General features: G+C 33.7%; 1 protein-coding gene across 1 annotated transcript in view; it reads right to left on the minus strand.

Annotated features, from left to right (window-relative positions):
* The window catches only part of LOC129304574 (uncharacterized), a 30,564-nt gene extending 15,131 nt beyond the window's left edge, over positions 1-15,433 (minus strand). Inside the window, exons 1-10 of the mRNA XM_054944282.1 lie at positions 14,941-15,433; positions 14,523-14,682; positions 14,276-14,303; positions 14,074-14,174; positions 13,565-13,768; positions 13,233-13,476; positions 11,846-12,021; positions 10,915-10,997; positions 10,060-10,132; positions 8,663-8,728 (exon numbers count right to left, since the gene is read on the minus strand). Coding sequence (XP_054800257.1) covers positions 8,663-8,728; positions 10,060-10,132; positions 10,915-10,997; positions 11,846-12,021; positions 13,233-13,476; positions 13,565-13,768; positions 14,074-14,174; positions 14,276-14,303; positions 14,523-14,648 — 1,101 coding nt within the window. The 5' untranslated portion in view covers positions 14,649-14,682; positions 14,941-15,433. The remainder of the gene's footprint in view (positions 1-8,662; positions 8,729-10,059; positions 10,133-10,914; positions 10,998-11,845; positions 12,022-13,232; positions 13,477-13,564; positions 13,769-14,073; positions 14,175-14,275; positions 14,304-14,522; positions 14,683-14,940) is intronic.
* Positions 15,434-19,488: the final 4,055 nt, after the last annotated feature.

The following is a 19,488-nucleotide window of genomic DNA, read 5'->3' on the forward strand; positions in this document are numbered from 1 at the left end:
ATTGAGCATCAGATGGTCGCAATCCAAGTAGCAGACTTCGAGAGCAAATTCTGGGCAAATATCAAAGTTGCACATCAAAGTGATGACTACTTGAGGAATATGAGGAAAGAGGTAGCGACAAGCAAGGCCCAAATTTCACCTTCTCCGATGACATCGAAATTGAGTAATATCCTTTTAGAGGATGCTCATAGAAACAAATACACTGTCCATCCTGGAATGAAGAAAATGTACCATGATTTGAAACAAGATTGGTGGTGGCCGAGGATGAAGGGAGATGTGACAGAATTTGTCTCTAGATGTTTGACTTGCCAGAGTCAAGATCGAACATCAAAAGCTAGCAGGAATGCTACAATCGCTAGATATCCCAAAGTGAAAATAGAATGAGATTGTCATGGGTTTTGTTACTAGATTATCGAGCACATCTTCCAGTAAGGAACCAGAAGAGGTGGAACTAAGGGAGACTTTGTCCTTCAGATCCAAACTAGAACAGATTGAGGATGTTAAGGATAAACAATTGCACAATAAGACCATCCGAATCATGAAGGTGATGCCACCTAAGAGACTAAGAATAATATTGGGAGAGATTATCTGCATTTATTTGCATGGGTACAAGGTGTTTAAGCTATTAACTCTAAATTTTAGGGGCAAAATATCAAAAAGGATGGGAGAGCTATAATATCTTGAACTTTAACTAATAAATAAATTGTGGAATTAGAATTTTTATTGAGGATTCAAAATTATAAATTTATATTGTTTTAATGTTTATGAAAACAATTGTATTCAAGGTTATTTAGAGTTAATCACATATTTAGACATTTAATTATGGATTAAATTTAAGCTTAGAATCATATAAAAGATATTTATTAGCTTAGTTTATGATACAATTAAAAAATATAAGTAATAAAATAATATATATGTATTTAATAAATAAATAATATATAAATAAAAAAGGGTGCAAAAGTATATATTATTTATTTATTTATTTATTAAATACATATATATTATTTTATTACTTATATTTTTTAATTGTATCATAAACTAAGCTAATAAATATCTTTTATATATTATTTATTTATTTATTTATTAAATACATATATATTATTTTATTACTTATATTTTTTAATTGTATCATAAACTAAGCTAATAAATATCTTTTATATATTATTTATTTATTTATTTATTAAATACATATATATTATTTTATTACTTATATTTTTTAATTGTATCATAAACTAAGCTAATAAATATCTCTTATATGATTCTATGGATTAAATGCCTAAATATATTATTAACTCCAAATACCTCAAATACAAAATTTATTTTTTCTAAACCTCAAAACAATATGAATTCCTAATTTTGAATCTTCAATAAAAATTCAAACTCCACAATTTATTTACTATCTGAAGATTAGGATGTTACACACTGTAATCAACAAAACCCACAATTCCCATATTTTTTTAACTAAAACAAGACCTGAGTACAAGCTGTTACTTTGGTGTAAAATTCTAACCTTCAACATCTCTTTCACCATATTTTCCATCTCTTTCTTCTACAAGTGAGGATATATGTATGGCCTCATGTAACATCCTGATTTTTAGATGATAAAAAAATTGTGAAATTTAAGTTTTATTGAGGATAAAAATATGATAATAATAATAATTTATATTATTTGAGGTTATTCGGAAATAATAATATAGTTAGGCATTTAATTATGAATTAAAAATTTAGGTTTAAAATCACATAAGAAATGTTTAGTAAAGATATAATTTTAAAATTTAAAATACATAAATAATTTTGTGTGTGTGTGAGAGTAACAAAAAAAAAACAGAGAGGTGGTAAGGCTTTTTTTTAGGTCCCATATCGGTTAGACGTGGGAAAAGATACCTCCTCATGTATAAAAAGGGGAAGTACGTGCATCAGGAGACAAGAAGGGCTGACATGCAATTTGGAGAAATTGCAACTAATGGCCCAAGAGTTTGAATAATTAAATTCAAACCTAGAGTCTTTTTTTTAATATAATTGTGAGACCCAAAATTCCATTTTTATATTATTTTTCCCCCATCTCTCTCTTCCTCTCACGTTGCTCCATCCAAGGGTGTTATTTTCTTGTTTCTTCACATATGCTCCAACTTTGTTTCTTCACATATGCTCCAACTTTCCTGTTTAGATTAGCATTTAAAAAATTATTTAATTACAAAATTAATTTCATAATTATTTCCTAAATAATATTAGCTTTCTAATGATATGATTATTTTGTAGAGTAGAGCAAATATTCTGATTAGGATTTTTCTATAAGATAGTTAATCTGACGATATGATAGATTAAAAATACAGGTTGAAGTTTTTAGGAATATAATAAATATTATAGAATATTTCCTTGAGGTTAAAACTCATGTTTAAGAATTTTTGAGTTAGACTCTAGATCTATATGGTTGAATTTATGTTGAATCTGAAATGTAGGGATGAACCTTTGATCATTAAATATTTATTTAAGTACGAATAGGTATTTCTAAGGCTATAGAATGGTGATTTGAGGCTTCAGGATAATTCTAAAATTTTTAATTTATTTTTGGACGAATTTTTAAAATATAGATGGATGAAATTGTGATACTAGAAGTGATTTGAGGCTTAAATATAGTTTATTAGGGTATGAGAATTTTAGAAAAGAATTTAGAAAGTTAAATGAGGCATAAACCTTAAATTAGTGTTAATATGGATCTTAGGCCTAAGACTTTCTAACTCTTTAAATTAGAGTTATTTATTAATTTCAATGTAAAATTAATATATAGCATTATGGAATAATTATGTAGACTGTATTGATAAAAAGAGTGGTGAAAGAGTTGTGAAAGGGAACTTGTTGTTCAAGATAAAAGGTAACCATTATTAATGTGTCGTGATGGGTGTGTATGTAATTGGTTATACGTTGTTTTGTTGTTTGAAAAAAATTATAAATTATAAATTATTGAAAATGAATATTGCTATATACTTGTTTGGAATTATTGACAAATGGGTTAAAAAATTGTTTTTGTTTATCATAATGAGATATTATTATTCGGTTATATTTTTATTTGGATATTTAAATGATGCATGAGTTGTTAGGGTATTTTAATATATGGTATTATTAGGAATTTATGTTAGATTAATTATTACCACGTGGTAAGCCCTTATTGGACCTCATAAGTTGTATGTAGCTTGGTTCAACTCACCTTTGGCCGGGTGATTTGGCATCCAGGCATGGCAAAAAAAGATATAAGGTATAGTCATGCAATTAATTATTTGTTTGGTTTGTTTGGAAATCTTGTTCGGTTAAATGTTTTTGTGCGTCCCCTTAGCAATCGCATGATTAGTTATATCCATATGCATCATTACATATCAATTTTTGGTTACCGAAACTTTTAAGTCTCATTCCCCGTGGTTAATATTTTTATAGGATCGAGTTCGGCCGAGAAAGCACCAAAGGCGTAGCTTTTGTGTACAAGACACCATTTTTTACGTTGGTTCTTATTTTAGATCATGCAATGTATCTAGTGTCAACTTAAGACATCTTATTTTGTGGAGCATATAGACTCTAATCCTTTTTATTAATTGTATTTATGACCAAGAGGATCATGTCTGTCCCTCTTAATTCTTGACCTTATTTGAATATCATGCCATGAGGATCCTGTTTGTCCCTCATGGTTCTAATTGCTTTTTGGTTCACATAACATTAAAAATTTGTATTTAGGAATTGTTTGAGATTCTGCCACCTTAAGATGGCTTTTACCTCAAATGCTGATTTAAAATTATTATTTTCTTTTATATGAATTGTTTTACATTGTTTTCTATTAGGTAAAATTTTATTTTCAATTATCATGGTAGAGTTTATTCATTATGTTAAATTTTTTCTACTATGGTAGGCTATTTGTAAAATGTTTTATTTATATGATAAATTCTTTTCTACCATAGTAGAGTTTTAAAAAGAAATTTAGTTATTTATTATCATGATAGAAAAATTTCTACCATGATAAGGGTTCAATAATGTAAAAATGATTTATTGAACTAATAATTTGTGAAAAATCAATTTGAAAATTTTAGGGTGTTACATATTGATATTAGAGCATCATGTTTCGAGCCTCTGTTTTGGTGATACTAATTTAAACTTTTGTTTGAAACTATTACTTGTTTGGATTTAATATGTATTTATTATGTGTGGTGTGATGCATTACATATAATCAGTTGGTAATATACATTGTTATGGTGCTTCTCATTATATGACCATTATATGGTTAGGCTAATTTTATTTTTTTTAATATCCTACATCATTTAGGAGGGAAGAGAGAATGCCTGTCACTTGCGGTAACTTAGGATTCCAACATAAACACCTACCACCTCCACCGCCAAATGAGAAGCCTAACTTGGAAGAATTGAGAGTGCTTTTGAAGACTTTAACAGACAAGGTTCAGAAATACGAACAAGAATTGACGGAGCTAAAGAGACAAAAGGTCGCTGAGAATGGGAATAAAGCTCATGTTGAGAGTCATGTAGGGGAAGGCAATTCCCCACATCCTACCATTACAAGAGATCATGAGCCCAAGAGGGAGGAGACTAGGCAAGAGAAACAGAGAGCCCCACCGACTATTACTGATGTATGGGAAACTATTAGGAAGTTTAACCCTCCCACTTTTAATAGTAACCTTATACCATCTGTGGTAGAGGAATGGGCAAAGAGACTAGAATCCATCTTTCGAGTAGTCACGTGCACCAGAAATCAGAAGGTGCAGGTAGCGTTAGTGCTCCTAGTGAAGGGAGCAAGAGATTGATGGGAGACAGCAGGGCCCAAGGACGATTCCACACCCACATGGGAGGAGTTCAAGGAAAAATTATTTAAACATGACTTCCCATAGAGTTAAAGTCTAAGAAGGAAGCTGAGTTCCATGCTTTTAAGCAAGGGAACCTCGACAAGGACACATTCATTATCAAGTTTTAGGAGTTATCTAGATACTCCACCTAACTGCAGTATAGGGATGATTCCGACTAAAAGGCTAAGCGCTTATTGGAGAAGGTGAGACTAGAATTTTGAGAGCAATTGGCTCATCTAGATATTCGAGACTACGACAAAATGTGCATAAAACTGCAAGTACTAGCACGCAATAAGAGGAAGGTTGAGAGAGAGAAGAGAGAGTGTTCATATAGTAGACCCCCAACCTACCCCTGACCCACCGGAGGCATTACGAAGAAGAACCATCAGGGTTCAAGTGGCTTATGGAACCAAGGAAGGCAGAAGGGTTCATTTCAAAAGGGCCAAGGACAAAGGAGCTATCATAGTGGTTATCATAGGTCACAAAAGGGCCCAGCAGTATCTAACCTTGCCCCGAGTACAGCGAGCTATCAACAGTGCACTAAACGCAGGCACCGTCACTTCGAACTGTGCTAAGTCTATTACATTTGTGTGAAACCCAATCACATTGCAAAGTTTTGCAAGGACAATCAGGATGTTACAACTAATATTTAATAATCAAAAGTCCATCCCTACATTTCAGATTCAACATAAATTCAACCATATAGATCTAGAGTCTAACTCAAAAATTCTTAAATATGAGTTTCAACCTCAAGAAAATATTCTATAATATTTATTATATCCCTAAAAACTTCAACCTATATTTTTAATCTATCATATCGTCAGATTAACTATCCTATAGAAAAATCCTAATCAGAATATTTGCTCTACTCTACAAAATAATCATATCATTAGAAAGCTAATATTATTTAGGAAATAATTACGAAATTAATTTTGTAATTAAATAATTTTTTAAATGCTAATCTAAACAAGAAAGTTGGAGCATACATGAAGAAGCAAGAAAATAACACCCTTGGATGGAGCAACGTGAGAGGGAGAGAGAGAGATGGGGGAAAAATAATATAAAAATGGGATTCTGGGTCCCACAATTATATTAAAAAAAAGACTCTACATTTGAATTTAATTATTCAAACTCTTTGGCCATCAGTTGCAATTTCTCCAAATTGCATCTCAGCCCTTCTTGTCTCCTGATGCACATACTTCCCCCTTTTATACATGAGGAGACATCTTCTCTTCCCACGTCTAACCGATGTGGGACCTAAAAAAAAAAAACCTTACCAACTCTCTGTTTTTTTTTGGTTACTCTCGCGCGCGCACAAAATTATTTATATATTCTAAATCTTAAAATTATATCTTAACTAAACATTTCTTATGTGATTTTAAACTTAAATTTTTAATTCATAATTAAATGCCTAATCATATTATTATTTTCGAATAACCTCAAATAATATAAATTTCTATTATTATCATTTTTTTATCCTCAACAAAATTTAAATTCTACAATTTCTTTATTATTTAAAAATCAAGATGTTACACCTCATATTTGATGGCTGCTCCCCTAGCTTGAGTTCCATAGCATGATCTTTAGTCTGAGGTGGAGGCAATTCCTTAAGAGCATGACAAACCATTGGAAACTTATTCAACAACTTTAGAACCTCTAGAGTTCATCACATCCCCATCTTCACTTCTGAAGCCATGGTATTCCATCAAATACCCTTCCCCTTTATTCTTGATTGACCTTATTAAAGACTTAAAAGTAGTCCAATTCTTGGACAAGGTAGGATCGCCCTATAATCAAAGTTGGTCACTCTTCTTGCCAATTTTCATGGTCAAGCTCCAATTGACCTTCTTCACCTAGAGATTTTAACCATTCAACCCCCAAGATAGCATCCACACCACTAAAAGGGAACATGCATAAGGTTTGGTTCACATCAAGCCCTTGCACCTTTAATTTCATATCCTTAAAATGTTTTCAGGTGTGGACCCATCCCTACTATAATGGTGTACTCAGCAATTTCATCTATCTCAACACCAGTTTTGCTTATTAATTCCTCTACTATAAAATTGTGAGCGACTCCGCTGTCAATTAGAATCACCATTGCCTCATCTTCAAGTTGTCCTCACACCTTCATCATGTGATTACTTCCAAACCTAGTAATGGAGTTCAAAGAAAACTCCATTTTCATGGCTCCTTCTTCCATTTCAAGCTTCTTCGAGTTCATGCTTCGACTCTTCGCTTTCATCTCCCTTATCTACATCCAACTCTAATAACATCACTTGTAAATTGTTGTTTTTGCATACATAGTTAGGATAAATTTCACATACACATTTGGAACAAAGCCCCAATTCCCTTCAATGAGCCAACTCAACATTTGAAAGCCCCCATGCAGCCTCCCCTTTTCTTGCCGACACAACTCCAATTGAGCTACTTCCCATTTTCAAGTCTTCATTCTTCATTTCTGGCACTCACATCATGTTTGTGTGCAACTACAAGGAAGTGAACATGGTGATCTTGTGCGTTTTGAGTACCCAACCACTTAAGTTAAGTGGGTTTGGGCTGGATCTAATTTGAGCACGCTAAGGTAACATTGGATCTTGCTTACTTAATTCTCCTTTGCTCTATCAACCACCAAATTCCTTGCTTCGAATTTGCCTGCCATCTCCATCACCTCACACAACGAATTGACATTCATAAGCCTAAGTTCAACACAAATCTCTAGTGTCAACACATTTCTCAAGACACCAATCAAGCTCTCTTTAGGTGTCTCTCTCACAGGAGCAAAAAGCCTCTCGAACTCTGCAAGTAGTATTGAGTGATCTTGTTTGGCCACATGCAACATCTTGTATCCATCCTCAAGTTGCAAAGGGTAAAACCAAGGCAAAAGCTCATGTTTAAATTCTAGCCAACCACAAATAAGCGATCTAGATTCTACTTACTAGTACTAGTTCAGAAGCCTTGCCTTCTAAGCACACCACTGTTGCTTTCATCTTCTTGGCTTCTTTTATGGAATTGATGCGGAAATATTTTTCCACCCTAAAAACCCTTCCAAGTGGATCTTTGCCTGTAAACATAGATAGATCTGACTTCCTATATTTACTTGTCTCCTCAGGCACTACCCCCTGAGCTATCTTCATTATTATGCCTCCTATATTCATTAATACGGTACTCAACAACATTCTTTTGTTTCATCAGCTGTTCCAAGGTCTCTTGCACCTTTTCAAGCATCCCTCTTGGTGCATTCAAGTCTCTAGTCAACCCCCCAATTGGCTCATTTAACTCCTTACCATAGAGAACCCTTAGATCGTAATACTCTAATACTAAATGATAGAGCTCAGCTCAATCCAATACACAACAGAAATTAAATGAAGCAGTTGACAAAAGTAAAGGGAAATTCTGAGATTTTGCTATTGATAACTTGAGAACTGAATCAATGTTACCCTATTACCTAATAGGGAACTTCAAAACATGGTCTGAGTGCTTACAAAACAACAAAATATTAAAGCAAGCAAAAAGGTGACCCTGCACACATTATGACTTAATCCATAAAATCTGGACCCTTGGGATAATAGGTGGGACCAAATATAAATTACAGTAATTTTTATATTATTTATATCAACGAAGTGGGGAATGGACAAAACAGTATAGAAGGTTGCCAACAGTAAAGCAGGCATTACAGTTTAACTTACATGTACTTTAAATGCCTCAACAATGAAAGCCAAGGGCTCAAAAGCCAAACTTTCAAGATCTAACAATAAAAAAGAAAAGAAGAAACGTCCAGCTGATCTCACACAAGAAAAAAAATTGAGAATGAAGAACCAAACATACCTTCAACTTTAGTTTCTTGGCACGTTTAGATACATGTCGTTGAGAAAGCTCCCTGCTTTGTTGATCCTATAAATAATTGAGGAAAAGGAAAATTTTAAATTAAGGAAAAATTGCCAAAAGTTTAGCATCTGTAAATGACAATATTTTCCCATACTACTAAGGGTGACGCAAACGACTTGGAAGAGCTCTTTGGCTCTACATGTGATTTGTGAAACAGACAATTATCAGTCTTTCATAATGAAATCTAACTACAAAGTTGACAAAATTGCAATATGAAGATTAGCGTGTAGCTTCAGCAAGAATAAGCGCATGATGTTTCCACCATTTCATTTTGATTTCAATATTGGATGTTCCCTAGTTAATGGTATGCATTTACCAACGATGGGGAAATCTTTCCCATGAAATTGCAAATTGAGGCATTTGAATTTACACCAATAGAATCCCCAAGTTTGATACATAATATGGTCTATGTTATTAATAGAGTTTTTAAGTTAAATGAATGGAGTCCTTCCATTCTATTTGTACTTAACCCTAGAATAATCTGTTTCCGCTTTTGTAGGAAATCTTGTATATTTCCACGTTCAAAAATAAGTATTTCATTTTGATGAAACGGCTAAGTATTTTTACTTTCCCCAGCTCTAATTTTTCTTCTGTTCAGAACCAGTGGTATGCATAAAGGCAACAAACCAGCCTCTCTAGCTTAGCCCTAATAACTCTAGGTTAAATATATCTAACATCTCTAGAAGATAAAATAAAAGCTAACTAGATAAAGTATCTAATGGATAAAAATACTGATAAGATAAAATAAAAAGCCACATTAAATATTAATAATTGACTTGATACCACCTTAATTGTTGCGAAAGAAAGAGTTTAAACAAATAAAGTGATTGAAACATGGGAAAAGATAACTCCAGGAATCCATGATCAAAGCTCTATCTGCATAGAGAGGACCAAGTACTGGCAATATGGTCAAGGTCAAAGAAATCTTATGAAAGTTTACAATCAGTTACAACAACACAGGTATGAAACCACGAACCCACTAAGTGAAGCATAAAGTGTGTTGTCACATCAATATAAGCTTTGGTAACATCAACACAGATTTGACACCTTAACTCATTGAGTCAAACATAGGGCGTTGTCATGTCAATATAAACTTTGTAATGATGACTTAACCATGGGAATATCCATATCAACACACCTATAAAATATGCACCTTGGAATATTTTTATTGGATATCCAAGGTCACCTTCACAAAAGATCTTATAGAAGACAAAGGAAGAAGGAACAAATAAATATTGCAATATTCAGATCATAACTTTTCAGCCAAAAAAGGGTCATAACTTAGCAAATTTCACTTTTATAGAAGGGGAGAAAAAACAAAAACCCATGTTACAAACCTGAACTATAGAGAAGAGATGAAAGGCACGATCCTGACCAGCAGAGAGAATGTGTCTCCCATTGGCATAAAACCTAACATATGTGATTTACACAAAGTGTGATTTTAGTGAAGGCACAACACACACACAAAAGTGAAAGGAAAACTTGATAACCAATGAATTGAACTCAATAAGAGAAATAATATGAAAGATCCATGCAATACTGCTGAACATGACACAAATCATTAAAAATGATAATGATATTTGAGGTAGGAAAATTCACAATCAGAAATTTGGACATGGAGAAGACTCAGAACTAGTAAAAGTACTGAAGACTCAGAATTAGTAAAAGCGCCAAAGCATAACAATGACAGACTTTACAAACTGCTGAATGTTTGGAACACTGATCTTGACAAGTAGAATTTATATTCCAGTTCTCTTGTGAAGATTATTTGCTAGCCTTGGGTTCTCACTGCTACAGTCTTGTATAGTAAGAAATAACAATTCTTATAATAAGTCTTATATCGTTTAACATAAGAAATATGCAACTCTGCTGCAGTCTAATTACGTGTAGCTTAGTTCCTTATAATAATTTTCTAGAAACATAACAATCAAATCAAGGACAATTTTAACAATTACAACAATCACAATATAATTATAATGCTCAATAAACAACAAATATATCAGGGGAAAAACAGATGAATGAGATAAAATGGTGAAATCTTCAATACTTTTCCCCTTTTTGGAACCCAGAATACTTTATAATTACAGAATCATTCATGTTGACATATGAAAAATAAACTGCTTTAAACTTATAGATGCCTAAACAATGATAAATGTGCTCAAAACTAAAATTAACACAGAAATGATAATTACTTTATGCAGAGCGGGGGAGAACTATGGCCAGAGCGGAAACGCAGAAGACGAGGATCACCATCACTTGTGTCAAAAATCCACATCTAAAGGGAAAAAAAGTTAATATATAGGGGGGGAATATATATATATATATAAGAGAAATCCTAATCAGGTCAATAGATCTTGCAATTAAAAAGGAAAGGAAAGAAATTAAAGGCACATAAAAGAAAATTAAATCAGAAATTCTATGTTAGCACAGAAAAGGAAAAGAAGCTGTCAATGCTTCTTTACAAGGATAATCACGTGATTGCATCTAACCTTGTTATATCATTAGACGATTAAAGACATGATCAAAGTGATGAAACCAGAGGCACCCTAGACCAGTTATGGTGATTGCACTAAGGATGTCTTGGGAGTAAGTTGGGTAAAGTAGATATGCTTATCTACATGATTAAGTTTCAATCTTTTTTTCTTTTTTTTCTTTTTTTTTTTTTGGTCGTCTATGTCTGAATTCTAGCACTTTTTCGAAGCAGGATACAACATCCTCTTGTATATTTTTACCTTATAAGAAAAATGCCTTAAAAAAAGAAACTATTTCTTTGGTAGAATAATTCTACTTTATTTGTGCAGAACAGAAAACTTGTTGAGAAATAACATTGATTACAGCCAATAAAAATTAAATCCACAAGAAAACGGTATGCTCACAAAGTTGCAAGCTTCAATGAGCACAACAACCAGTATACCATGACAGACTACACATAACATGAGGTAAACTTACTTTCACCTATCATCTTATTTTCAAAGAAAACAAACAAATGTCTAGAATTACACCCAACGAATGATAGCTATCTACACATAATGAGATTTAGTAAAAATAAAAAGTAATAATGTTTCAGAAACAAAATGATTCCCATATGTCTTTGAAAAAGATAATTGAAAAAAAAAATCTTACTTTAATAGAGTTGTCTTCTGAAGAACTCATCAGAACTGGCTCATTAGGGAAAAAATGTAATGAAGTGATTGATCCATCATGAGCCTCTTTTATGACGGATTGGAGCCTTTTCTTTTCCAAGTTCCATATGCTTATGACACCAGATGATCCTCCCGAAGCTAGAAGGGGTTGCCCATCTAAAAGAAACAGAAACAGCAGGTAAATGAGCGTAACATCCCATGTCCCTAATACATGTTTAAAGGTCAAAATTATCTCATTAAGGTCTGATTTGAGCATCCATGGGCAGAACTATAATATTAGAGTCTGGATAATATGGCTTCGACACGATGAACTATCGCAGACAGAATTTTAAAAGGAGTTTTGCACAATGGACAAAGAAAACCAAAAAAATAGAGGGAGGCTCGTGGGACTCTGCTAGGGCATGATATTCAGGGCCTTGGAAGCTCAAAATCACTCAAAAAAACTCATTTGAATGTTGAAGGTAAGCCTCTCCACTCTAATCTTCATTTTTCTGATTTTCCATGGCACAAGAGCTTGGTGGTTGTGGGTAATTGATGTTCTGATTTGAGGACTAGAATTTGTGAGTTTGAAATGTTATAAATTATAATTTCACTCTTGGAAGTATTTCTAAGTCAATGCTTGGCTTTATGCCTTTGTTATAAAATATGTGGGCTTTGAATGCAGAACCTAGATGTTTGATTATGGGTTTTTAGGGGCTTAAATTGTGTGTTAAGAAGAGCAAGAATAAGTGTTCGAATTTATGTTCAAGTTATGGGAAATGTCTAGGTATGATTATAAGCAAAGAATCAAGGTGCTTCTTTGAAAACCCAAAGTGATGCTTAAGAATTTGGTCTTATGCATTGATGTTTTGTGATAGTTGGGCTTAAGTACTATATGGGTTATGGTTGCGGATGTTGAATTCACCAATTGTGTTAAAAGATTTGAGGTAACTAGGGTTCCACCATGAAATTAATGATTTAGAAAAACTTGACATTTATTGTTTTGAATTATGATATTCTTAAGATTCATATTGAGTTGATACTCTTGAACTATCCCGATTGAGTTGATAATCTAATTACAACCAACTAGAATGAAGATAGGAGGCGAGCAAAAGATAGCATTTTCATTGCAATTTAATCTTTTTTTTTTTTACAAATTATGCTATACGTCTTTTCTTTTACTTCATTTCAAATCACCATAAATTCTGAAAATGAAATTTTAACTTTCCTGTAATTGATTTATGAATCCTTTTTACAAGAAAAGGAATCAATCAAAGATATTCATGTAAAGTAACTATCAAAACCCGGTTCTTTTAAGATAGCACCATGGTGGCATGCAATGCTTACCTTCATCTAATTAAGATGACAAAAAAACTTCTCGCACTTACCAGTGCTAAAAGACAAGGCAGTCACGGAACCTCGTGTAGAGTGGGTAAATGTAACCAACTCTTCATCATATCGAATGTTGTGAACATGAATCCTTCCATCTGCACAACCAACAGCAACAACATCTAGAGCAGGGGAAGACACACAAGATAGGACAGGGGAATTCCATCCCTTGAACTCATATATTTTTTTCCTTGTGCTAATGTTCCAAAGTTGCATAGGACCTTGTTCACTCCCAATAAGAACCTGCTTATATGCTTCTGGGTTACACAAGATCGTTGCAATCTAAATAGCACAAGTTCTAATAAAATTCCATAAGGAAAGAGGTGGTCACCTTGTTAAGGTAAGTATCTGGATGCATTATACAACTAATACTAATCTTATCATCGAACTTCATGTGTCCAAATGGAGCAAGGTTCTCATCAATTCCCTTAAAAGCCCACATAAACATGTCACCATGAGCATCAACACTAATTATATGCTCCCCAAACAATCGTAGGAAATTGACTTTGGCATTATGCTTGCTCCAAGTCGCTACCTGAAAGAGGCATGGCATTAAATTTCATCCAAAAAACACTAATTCCATTTCCTTCCAGCATTTCTTTGGGCCATTTGCTATCAACTTGATTAGTGATATTTTATTCCAAAGTTTCAAACTTAAGCTTACCAAAATTCAAGAAAATTTAAAACAAAAAATGTATAATATATATACATTTTTAAAAAAAGTAAAGTCACCCGTCGTGACATCTAACATATAACAATAACAACCTAGCATTTGTTCTTTTTCGCTTCTATATTATTTTACTATTGAGGGGGGTTTTTGCAGTATATCATGGGGAAAACCTGGTGTGCACGCTTGAAAACTGCAATGTCACTTCCATATGCAGCAAAAGTGTATTCACGATAGGAAGCAAGAGCTCTAATCTTCTTTGGCAGTTGAGGACCTTTCATGAAAATAGAACATTCCAATAAAAATAGGATTGATCCATAAAATAAGTTTCACTGAATCAAAAAATAAAAAGGAAACAATGAAATGAAGCCTCACCAACGAGAACCAAGTTGAGTTTTGCACACTGCGTTGAGAAAATCCCACATTTACGGTCAAGTTGATCAAAAATATAGCACAAATGAATGATATGATAAATACAAACAGATCAAATAAACATCAACCTATTCAAAAGATTATGAGCACTCACGACATTACATTACAAATATGAAATGATTAATACAAACAAACAGAATAAAGATCAACATCAACATATTTAAAAGATTTTGAGCAATCATGAAATTACGTTATAAATCTGAAAGGCCTTCCCAACGCTGACAGTGACAAAAGTTTCAGTACCAAGTCTCTGGACAGAGATAGGGACACTGCTCGTGATGTATCCAATTGCTCTGTAGGGTTCAATTATACCCATCTTCTGCTTCTAAAATAGTAGAAAACGAGAAACCCTGAACAATAACAACAAACTAAGGTTACTAGGAAGGAGACGTGATTCAGGCCTGAAGCAAGAAGGCAGAAGCCATAGAATTAATATTAAAAAAAAAACTAATCTAATTAGCTAGCTGCCTTAGGCTGATCAAACTAAGATCAGAGTGCGTTGAACTGACAAAGAAAGAATTATAAGGGTAGACGATTATTATATATTTATTCAGCAAAGTCACCAAAAAAATTGGAGTTGGAGATGCAAAGGCAACGAACGGACGAACCTGGAGAAAATCTAGTAAAGACAAGCTCGGGGAGACGGCAGAGAGCGAGAATATCGACTGCACAAGCGAGGAGCACGCGAAGCAGAGGTGACCTGCGAAAAGGAGAGCCCAGAAGCTTGAGCTGGAGCACGAACGCCGAAGCAGGAACTAGAAGGAGGAGGAGAGGCGACGGTGCGGAGAAGAGTCTCCAGAGGCTGAGAGAGTGAACGAGAGGCGAGAGCGTCACTGAAGGAAGAGATTAGAGGGGCAGAGATGAGCTCCAGCTGGTTCGACGAAAATAAGAGAATGGAGACAGATAAGTGCGAATGTGTGAGACAGCGGTCGCAGAGAGTGAAAGATGGTTCGCCGCGCCGGAGAGTTTACGCTGGTTAGGAGAACACCGATGGCTATGAAGAAGAAAGGAGGAAACGCCAAATGGAAAGCCAGACGTGGGGAGCCGGGGAGTAAGAGCGCGCCGAACGTTGTCGAGCGGGAAAGAGGACAATGCTTAGGGCAGTGAACGAGAACCTATCCTTCAGAAATTAGGCTTACTTGTAAAACAATGGGCCTCTCTTTCGGCTCTAATTTGTAAATTAGGTAGGCCTTATTAAAATGGTACTCGGGTTTTTTTTGTTTTTGTGCTTTTGCGTTTTGAATCGAGTATTTTTCTTTTACTTTTGTTTGTCCTGGGCCTGGGATGTTAGTTTCCTGGATTAAAACGGTACATCTTCAGAAACATGGAAAGACGAAAGGAAATGGAAGCCGGTTTAAGTCTGTAGGGATATTCTCACTATCCCGCATTGATTTTTCAACAATGATATTTTTTTTTTAAATCTCACTTACAACAGGTGATGTGATTAACAATTGCTTGCAGAAGTTTTGTGAAGGGTCTAGGCTGAAGGTTAATGCGGCAAAGACCAAGGGATTCTTTTCCTCCAATGTTTGCTATACACTAGTATAAAATACAAAATTTATACCCATATATCCACACCAGTTATAACGCCTATGGTGTAGAAATTAAAGATGATGGCAATTTCATAAATAAAATTTTTTTCGACCAATATCTACACCGGTTCTATTCCTAAACCAATGTAGATATCCATATCTACAAGTTTAATCCTAACTGGTGTAGATATGTCTAAATTTTTTAAAAAATAAATATATCTTTTGTCACATCTACACCAACTATACTTCATACCCGATGTAGATTATTATAGTTTTTTTATTGTTCTTAACTTATCTACATCGGTTGCATTTATACCCGATGTAGATACATAATTTTTTTGTTAAATAAAATTCTGCCATATCTACACCGGTTACCACTATAATCGGTGTAGATGTGTTTATATCTAAAATAAAATATATACCCTTATCTACGTCAGGTTTACCTTTTAACCGGTGTAGATAGTAATTTATTATATTTTTTTCTTTTTTTATTAACTTATCTACACTGGTTTCATAAATACCTGGTGTAGATGTTTATTTTTTTTTTTTGGTTAAATAAAATTATGCCATATCTATACCGATTGCTACATGTAACAGGTGTAGATGTCTTTATTTTAAAATAAAAATTTCTGTACCCATATCTACACCAAGTTGCCCTTCTAACCGGTGTAAATATGGTATTCTTCTTACTCTCCTTCCTTCACATTCATTTTTCAAAATATGCATCACTCGCGTTGAGAGATTAGGAATCCTTCTCGTTCATTTTTTGTTTCCAAATCTCCATTACTCTAATCTTCCTCCCACCTATTTCGTCCTTCGCCCTTCTTCCTTCGGCCTTCTCTATCATTGTGGTGTCACTGGTGGTCGTGGGTTTATTGCAATTGGTCGAGATCATCCCATGTACCAAAATCTTCGAAACCATTTCCCTTCTCTGCTAAAATCTCTTACAATTGTTTGAGATTTGCTTTCATTCTTCTACTGTTGAAACACTGTCACCAAGACGTCCTTCGTCGTTGGTGACTGGTTCAATGTGCGTGTATAAAGCTTCACCCTTCCCCGTTCATGGTTTGATCGTGAAATCCTCCCTCCTTTTCGTGTTGTTGGAGTTTGTGGATTGAGATTAATTATTTATTAGGTGCTTGCGTTGTGTCTGAAATCTTGATTGTGTTGTGTCTAAAATCTTTCCCTTTTTCCCTCTGCTAATCAGTATATAACGATAAATTATGTTGCTAATTAATTTAACCTCCTCTTCTTTGTCTTCCTCCTCCAACTGCAACATTAAAAGCAGACAATTTCCTAAATAAAATCCTTAAAGCTACGAAAGAAATAGAAGTTAACATATATTCAGCTTAATATACTCACTTCCTTCTCGTTGAGACCTTTAGCAAAACACGCGGCCTGCTCTTCCTTTGTTCCTTTTTCTTGATGCTTTTTGGACCTCCTTCTACCATGTTCTGAAGCATAAATAGAATGAAAATCTAACACAATTGTTATACTTAATAAAGCAAGTGGAATTCTCTTTAGTTAATCAAGAATTTAAATGAATCAAAAGTAGCAAAAAGTACCTGATTGAGAAGCTGATGATTTTGAGCCTCTAATGATATTGTCTCCAGCTTTTTTCGAGTTTCCAATTTGTTGATTGTAACAACCCTGAAAATACAACTCATTTTTCCAAAACAAATTAACAAAACCATATTCATAGTTTCTAATATGTCTGTGCATTCCATGGAGCTGATGCACAGAAGTGCCTAATCCCACAATTTCCTAAAAATTATGGTCTTAATGGATTATATTTAAACTTCGTAGTAGCTAGTAGTCACTTTTAATTTGACTTCTTGAGTTATGGCTTATTAACAGGTACATTAACTTGTATCTTCCATCATAAAGTTGTATGCATGATCTTGGTAATTCTAGTACCAAATTGCTATTTTTGTATTTTCATTAAAATTGAACTAGGTATTTTTTTCTTGATTTTGAATTTAAAGGAATTCAGTTATGCCTATATAAATTCTATTAGGCTAGTTCATTTCTTGTGAATTAAATAGTTGTGATATCATTACTAATTTATTTTTTGCACACTAATGGAGTGCTAATAGAGGCTTGAGGCCATTAGGCATTGCATGTAACTTTGTTTTGTTTAAATAATATTATTTTTTTTTATATTTTTAATTATAAATTTATTAGAAAGTCCAACTTTTACGAGAGATTTTGTCAAAATTTTTTAAAAATTATTTTTTTGCCCCTTCTTCTTTATGGAAAGGGCCAAAAATATAAAGTTAACTTCCCTCCTACTTATTAGATAGCAGGGAAGTCAACTCTAAAAAATATTCTCAAAAAATTAAAAATTTCCAAATTAAATTGGAAATTATTATGTTAGCATGCTTGTTTCTTTTTTTTTAATATATAACTCTTTATCTGGCCCTATCTTAATGGATTCAGCAATAATCCTTGAACTTTGTCATGTTTTAGGAAGACAAATTAAACATGAATCATAGTTAGATAGATGCCAAACAAACAAGCGTAGAGTATGATAATAGGGTTAAGGGGTTTCTAGAATTTGCTCAAAGCAATGCTAAAAAAGATAGTAGGAGATTTTATTATCCTTATAGGGACTGTTTGAATGAGAGGTGGCTAAGTGCAGATAAGATATATGAACATTTAATTTGTGAGAGGTTTCTCAAAAGTTTAGAGTATGGATATGACATGGTGAAAGATTGAATATGCCAATGTTGAGTACATCTCAATCGCGGCATGTTGATGTTATTGTTATTGATGATGATATGGTTGATCGATTGGAGGACATGATTCGTGATGTGAGTAAAGAGGCTTTTGAACAATCTCAAGTGTACAATAATGTATGCAGTGATCAGAGACACCTTTGCATCCGAGGTGTGAGGAATTTAGTTTATTAAAAGCAGTGTTAGAATTAGTGAACTTGAAATCTAGATCTAGGTAGAGCGATAAGAGTTTCACAGAAATGCTTGAGTTATTCAAATTAATGCTTCCAAAAGAAAATGTGTTTTTGGTTCATTACTATAAGGTGAAGAAAATTCTATGCCCACTGGGCATGGAGTTCAGGAAAATACACACATGCCCAAATGACTGCATACTGTACAGAAAAGAGAATAAAGAGTAGTAGAAGTGTCTTGTATGTGAAACACCAAGGTATAAAGAAAACAAAGCTCCTGCAAATGTACCATGGTATCTTCCAATTATACCAAGGTTTAAATAATTGTTTGCTAATGAAAAGGATGCGAAGAATCTAGATGGCATACGGATGAGAAGATTTCAAATGGAAAGCTCCGACATCCAGCTGATTTGAAGCAATGGAAGAAAATTGACACTTTGTTTCCTGAGTTTGGCAATGATCCAAGGAACCTCAAGTTTAGACTTACTACAGATAGCATGAATCCTTACGGCACCCTTACCAGCATACATAGTTCATGGCATGTTCTATTGGTGATTTACAACTTATCTCTCATGTTGTGCATGCAACGCAAGTATATCATGTTATCTATGTTCATTTCAGGACCAAAACAACTGAAAAATGACATTGATGTTTACTTAAAACCCTTGATTGAAGACTTGAAAAGGCTATGGGAAGTAGGTGTAGATGTATTTGAC

Source organism: Prosopis cineraria, unplaced genomic scaffold (assembly GCF_029017545.1).
Source record: "Prosopis cineraria cultivar Desert tree isolate PC_DT_omini unplaced genomic scaffold, ASM2901754v1 PC3, whole genome shotgun sequence".
In the NCBI taxonomy this organism is placed as follows: Eukaryota; Viridiplantae; Streptophyta; class Magnoliopsida; order Fabales; family Fabaceae; genus Prosopis; species Prosopis cineraria.